The sequence below is a fragment of the Carlito syrichta genome, unplaced genomic scaffold (assembly GCF_000164805.1).
Source record: "Carlito syrichta isolate Samal-C Ts95f unplaced genomic scaffold, Tarsius_syrichta-2.0.1 Scaffold273273, whole genome shotgun sequence".
In the NCBI taxonomy this organism is placed as follows: Eukaryota; Metazoa; Chordata; class Mammalia; order Primates; family Tarsiidae; genus Carlito; species Carlito syrichta.
In genome coordinates this window covers 199,460-206,176 of record NW_007217369.1, presented here as the reverse complement: position 1 = coordinate 206,176, position 6,717 = coordinate 199,460, and the positions used below count along the sequence as shown (strand labels likewise).

Sequence of the window (6,717 nt, the reverse complement as noted above, 5' to 3'; positions counted from 1 at the left end):
CCCAGGCGGGTCTTGAACCCGCGGGCTTAGGCAATCCACTCACCTCAGCCTCCCAAAGGCGCGGGATTACAGGCTGAGCCACCGAACCCGGCTGGATTTTTTTTTTAAGATGATGAAAATGTTCTAAAATTGACTGATAATGATTGTACATGTCTGTGAACATTCTAAAAGCCATGCAATTGTGCGTTTAAGTTGATGAATTTTGTGATATGTGAATTATATATTAATCTGCTAAAATATGGTATATGACCCAGACATATTGAACAATAAATAAAAACATCTTGCTTCTAAAAAAAAGTTAAAAGCAGGCCTGCATTTCAGTGTCTAGAGAATAAATTTTATAATTAGACTGTTAGCAGATTTTTTTTGGCTAGCAGCAGGACAAACCAGTATCCTTAGATGCCTGAGACACATTTAGGGAGACAGAGATAAAAGGATTGAGAATATCCAACCCTTATTTCCAGCTCTAGAGTAATAATCTCAGTCCAAAATAAAAGTAGAATATATTTATCTGAATACATAAAGGCATAAAGGTTTCAGGAATTTGCCTCTCTACTATGTCAAGTATTCATGATTATACAGTAAACAACAACGCACCTCTAACGGAAGAATCTTTGATAACTTGGAGACTGTTTTTCTTCCTTGTAATTATACTCTTACCTATTTACTTATTCTCATCAACAGGTAAACACTGTTTCCCATACAAAAGAAAGTTATCTTTCTTTGCCACTCTTTTAGTTGTTTGTGAGTCTATATTAAAATATTATGCAAGCACTCATTTCCTCTATGCATTTAAGAATTTATCTAGTTTATACCTTGATTTATCAGATCAATTCTCTTTGGTTTTCAGTCAGATTTCTACCATAAACTTAAAGTTATTTCATCTTCATACCTTATTGATTATGTATCAGCTATACTATATCCACGTAAAAGTTTCTCAAGCTTTTTGTCATCCTGGGAACTTGAAATAGATCATCTGTTTTTCCTTGTGTTTGTGGAGTATGTTTGAGATACAATACTGATTTTGAGCACACCACCAGGATCTAATAGATTCCTACCAAGTAGTGTCTTTGCCCTTCCTTCTGTGTGTGTTTTTCTGTTAAAAACAAAATAAAATGAAACAGAAACAGTGTTCTAAAGAACTTCAGTTGATATCTACCCTTTATTTCGGTCATGAAGAAACCTGTGTTAATGATACCAGATTGCTTGCCTTCAGGTGCTTCCCAAAGCTTCCATAAAGCATAAAGGTGCTTCCAAATTTCACATCTTTTAACAATAATTGTGAGTTTTTATCTCTATACACTTAAAATTAGACTTAAAGTAATTCTTCCATCTTTGCAACCAAAAAAAACTGTATTATGCATTATTATATGCATTTTTTTTTTTTTTTTTTTGAGTCAGAGTTTCACTCTGGCTCCCAGACTGTAGTGCAGTGGCTGCTCCCGGCCTCCGCAGCCTCGACCCGCTGGGCTCCAGTGATCCTTCCACCTCAGCCTTCTAAGTAGCTGGAACTACAGGCGCGCGCTACCACGCCCGGCTGATTTTTTGATTTATTGTAGAGATGAGGTCTCGCCAAGTTGCCCAGGCGGGTCACGAACCCGCGGGCTCAGGCAATCCACTCACCTCAGCCTCCCAAGGCGCGGGATTACAGGCTGAGCCACTGAGCCCGGCTTATTATATGCTTTATACATTAAATTTAGCAATGAATTTATGACACATTTAAAGTTACAAACTTTCAATAAGTATTAAAAACTTTTTCTGAAGTAAAGACAGTTTTTTAAAAAGTATAGTTTGTTAACTGTATATAATAATTCAGAGGAAGGGTTCAGTCTAATTTATGCCCTGATCCAATTTCTACAAATTCTGACTTAATTACTTGCCCTCTTCTATAAGAGCTCTTCTTAAAAACAACAAATTCCTACTTTTCTTAATAGAATTTTACTCAGAAAACCCTTTAACAAAACATTGACATTTTGCATAGAACAGATCTCAATATTAGCTGGTGAAACACCCCAAAAAGAACCCAGAAGTGACTGCTCCAGCAGTTGAATTCTCAGTGCTTTAGCAAAATTTGTCTTTTAACATTTTGTATCTTTGTGGATATAAAAATAATTTGACATTTTTTAAAGTTGTTCATAGCTCTTAAAATTAAGACTAGGCAACTTAATCAAACTCCTATAGGCTGTCTCCATCGGGTTTCTATGGTTTAGGCGACCCTACCATCCCAGTACATGCTGATAGCATCATACTGATCAGCAGCCAGCTACCCGTGGCAAGAATTGACCACCTCGTGGGATCTAAAATTTAAAGGGGGAAAAGTGAGTTGTGAAGTTGCTAATGTGCTGACTGTCCCATTTTGCTTGGGAATTAGAGGGCAGTTTCTGTGGTTCTTGGAATGTGGTTAAGATTCCTTTGCAAGTGGAAGTATATTGATACTACTAACAATTACTGATACTAACATATTTTATTTACACATTGAAGGAAATTTCTGTTGTGATCTTACATTTAAAACTCTTAGAAGTTGAAATTATTGAAAGAAAGATTTTTGAAAATCATAATGTTGCTCTATTTTGTTTAGAGAAATATTCCAAGTGGAATATTCCAAATGGAAGTACAAGGCTGCTGTGCTGCATGCAGACTTTGTTGAAATGTTCCTATATTGTCATTATGCCCCACTTAGCAGAAACTGACCATTTTAAAGCATTTGCTTCTTTTAACTAGAAAAAGAGGGGGTCATACTTAATCAAAAGTTGATGACCGTGGTCATAGTTTCTGTAAAAACTAAAAGCATATTCAGTGATTTTATGTGTGCTTATTTACAGCTGGCAACCAGAGAGGCAGATTCCATTCCATGATGTGAGATTCCCACCTCCTGTAGGTTATAATAAAGATATAAACGAAAGTGATGAAGTTGAGGTGAGTTTCCCCTGCCACAAAGATATTAAGTATCGAGGGAGTTGGGGGTATTTAATTTACCTGTGCTTTTTTTTTAACTCCTTGTCTTTAGCGCTATTGAAATTACCTTGAGAATTGTAACTGAGATGGATATGTACCATTGAGACCATCCCATCTTAATAATGATTGGAAATGATACGTGATGTGTAAATTTGGCTGTTTGAACAGCACTCAGGGCATATCTTTGAAAATCATTGCCCCAAGTTCCTTTGCCCACTAGTGCTTCTTTTCCCCCTTTCCTCAATCTCTGAATCTTTGGTCGAATATTGTATTATTCCTCTACAGCTGTGTCCCCATTTTAAGCAAAATAGAGTAGGAAAATTAATTTTACACAGGGATGAAATAATGCTTCATTATAGAGCAGTATATGAAAATTTTCTTGAAGTAGCAGTGAATCTTCCCTTTTTAAAACCTACATGCCTTAGTTTATACATATAGGTTATAACATCCTTTTTGCAGGGTACCACCTGTGAACCACCTGCTTGTCTGCCACTGAGCTTTTTGACCAAAAGGTGCCATGAAGACCTAACACATGAACAGAGACATGATGTGTATTATTTCTTTCTCCATTGGAAATTGGTTTTGTACTTAAGGCACTTACTAATAGTGCCTTATGTAGTTTGTGCAGTATCCTCTCTCTCCTTCCTACCCTTTCACACACTTCATCTTGAGCTGCTTCTGTTCTTTCCCCACAATACTAAGCACAATACCTTGTTTAATTGCATTAGTTGCAACTTCATGAATATTTGTACTATGAAGGAAGCAGCTAAGTAAACATTTGGACAGGCAAGACAAAGTGGTTCTAGGCCATTGAATTCTTATTTACTGCACTCGGTACTGAAGGTGCAGGGAAACAGGACAGAGTCCTCTACCTTTGAGGTCACATTCCAGTGACAATAACTAATATGGCAGGTGTAAGTCATATGAAGGAAAAAAGCAGAGGATGGAAGATGATATAGGGGCATGAATGCTGTTTCAGAGAGTGGTCGGGAAAGGTTTCTGAACGTCCAGGCCTGTGTTTTTTTCTCTACAAAGTGAAAATAGGTTAATGTGTTATTTATTTACCCACATGTACCCAATACCTACTAGGTGTAAGCAAATGGGTTTGTTTTGACAGGGGCTCTGGGAGCACTGTCTATACTTAGCTGTCTACTTCCCCAAAAGATCATCAGTTCTCTGAAGAGAAGGCCCAGGTCTTTGGTCTGATTTTATCAGGAGTACTCATGATAGTGTTTGATGGAGTGACTTCCCTTCCCTCCAGCTTAGTCACCTGACAAGTGGGAACCAATGAGGCACTGTTGCTAGGGTGACTTCACTGTATTACATAACAATTAGCTGAGGTTATTTCTCTGGCTAGAGCAGAGTTGAGAGAGAGAGAGGCAAGAGGGAAAGGTAGGTTGAGTTGTGTTTAGTCACTCAGCTTCAGTTGTAAAAGGGAGACGAGACAAACATTTGAGCCTTGACTCGCTTGACAACCTTAGACACTGTACCTTCTTGGCCTCTCCTCCCCATCCCCCTTGTGCTTTCTGCTTCTGAATATTTCTGTTTCTTCTTGTGTACTGTATTGTCTATTTTCCTGTTAACGTTGATTTGCTAGTGCCCTCACAAAAGGTTCCATGCTGTACATTGTAAGTGAACTTTGAAGTGGTCAATCAAGAGATCGGTTAGAGAACTGAGCCACAGTGTGTGAGAACAGGGAGGTGGTATCCAGAGGATTGCCACTGTGGAGTTGACCCTTTTAGTGGGGAGGAAGCAGGAGACCAGAGAGTGACCAAGGATCTGTCTGTTTAGTTCCCAGGAGATATGAATGCGAGGATGGTATTCTTAGTGGGCTGAGTGGTCAGTGGTCTTATCCATTTAATGACCAAGCAGCCAGGCAGTAGGCCATGGTTATTAACTTTGAATCAATTTTTGAGAATAAAACAAAAACAAGTTTGTACATTTTTAGATACATTTTTGTAGTTCACTAAGTACCCCAAAAAAGTATGTCTATGTTTATGAATGGTCAGCTTCTCTTGAGCGCCTGTGTTCAGAGTGCTAATTATTATTGAAGTCAAACAGAGAAGTAGGAAAACTGCTTTTTTACAGGGTACTCCTAGGCAGTCTTGGGTGGTTTCTGATCGTGTATCTCTGTCTGGCTCAGCGTGCAGACAGGGGTACAATTTGGTTGAAGGTATATGGCATGTGATTTGAAAGACACCTGGGGTATTTAGCAAAAATTTTCTCAATGTCTGATCATCTATACATTTCAAAATTAATATTAATCATGAAATATTCTTTGTTGTAATTTTTGCTTAGGTTTACTCCAGAGCAAATGAAAAAGAGCCTTGCTGTTGGTGGTTAGCTAAAGTGAGGATGATAAAGGGTGAGGTAGGAAAAAGCTTATTTAAAATTCATTTTTTACTGTTTCCCTTTTCTAAACCCAGGTTCTGCATTTCAGCCTGGATTTCTATTTTGTGAAGTAATACCTTATTTTGAGTCATTTTATTAAAAAGTTTTTACTTTGTGTTAAGTATGTTTTATGTGTTTCCATTGCTAAAGTTTTTTTTTTTTCCAACAGAGAATTTATTTTGAAATAACGGAATAGGGATAGGTTCTTGCTCTTATTTTAAAAATTGTGACTAGGAATGACTTTTATTTGCTTCTCTCAGTTTTATGTGATAGAATATGCAGCATGTGATGCTACTTATAACGAAATTGTCACAATTGAACGTCTACGATCAGTTAATCCCAACAAACCTGCCACAAAAGATACTTTCCATAAGATCAAACTGGATGTCCCAGAAGATTTACGACAAATGTAAGTTGGTACACAATAAATGCCAAGACCTTACAGGTGATATGCAATTAATTTAAAAACATATGCATTTTAAAATAGCAGAAGTTGATTGTTTATTTATTTGCTTGTTTATTTGTTTATTTATTTATTTGAGTCGGAATCTCACTCTGTCGCCCAGACTGGAGTGCAGTGGCCGCTCCCGGCCACCGCAGCCTCGACCTCCTGCTGGTCTCCGACGATCCTTCCACCTCAGCCTTCCAAGTAGCTGGAACTACAGGCGTGTGCTACCATGCCCGGCTAATTTTTGATTTGTTGTAGAGATGAGGTCTCGCCAAGTTGCCCAGGCGGGTCTCGAACCCGTGGGCTCAGGCAATCCACTCACCTCAGCCTCCAAAGGCGCGGGATTACAGGCTAAGCCACCAAGCCCAGCTAGAAATTGATTTTTTAAAATTTAGTGAACTTCGGCAAAAATGGTTTGGTTTGCAGAAGTAGTAGGGAAAAACTTAGTTAGCTTTTCTTAGTTATATAAACAAACCAGCCTTGCACTTGTTTAAATTTACTTGCCCAAAAACTTGGCTGATGTACATAATGTACACTTTAAAAAAAAATAAACTAACTTTGTTCCCGAATTTTATGATTTTGAAACTGATAAAACAAATTTGATTATTCTGTCATAAATCACAAGTTGAATTCTAGACTACATAGATTTCTGTGATTTTTTTTTTTTTCTTTTAGCTAAAATGTTTTCAGATAAATATGTAGTAAGCAGAGCTAAGGAAGTTACAACAGGTCATCTCTGTCTTATAATTCTTGATCTGGAATAATGCTTAAAGACTTTAAATAAGAGGTTTCTTTTTAACGATTTTATCAAGGGAATTTAGTAAGTTTGATTTGGACATGTTGCGCCTCAGATAAACATTAAATTGCAGGTCAGAATACATAGAAATCCTCTTTTGTGATTCCAGAGATTGTGTGTGTGTAAA

General features: G+C 37.5%; 1 protein-coding gene across 3 annotated transcripts in view; it reads left to right on the top strand.

The window, feature by feature from the left end:
- The window catches only part of FMR1 (fragile X mental retardation 1), a 37,843-nt gene that overhangs the window by 10,031 nt on the left and 21,095 nt on the right, over window positions 1-6,717 (top strand). For 2 of the 3 annotated variants that reach the window (XM_021709679.1, XM_008052337.1), the window contains exons 3-5: window positions 2,823-2,916; window positions 5,254-5,325; window positions 5,607-5,755. In XM_021709679.1, the coding sequence (XP_021565354.1) occupies window positions 5,311-5,325; window positions 5,607-5,755 (164 nt within the window). In that variant the 5' untranslated portion in view covers window positions 2,823-2,916; window positions 5,254-5,310. Of the gene's footprint in view, window positions 1-2,822; window positions 2,917-4,591; window positions 5,756-6,717 lie in introns of those variants that run through there. The other variant, XM_021709678.1, reaches the window with a different exon arrangement.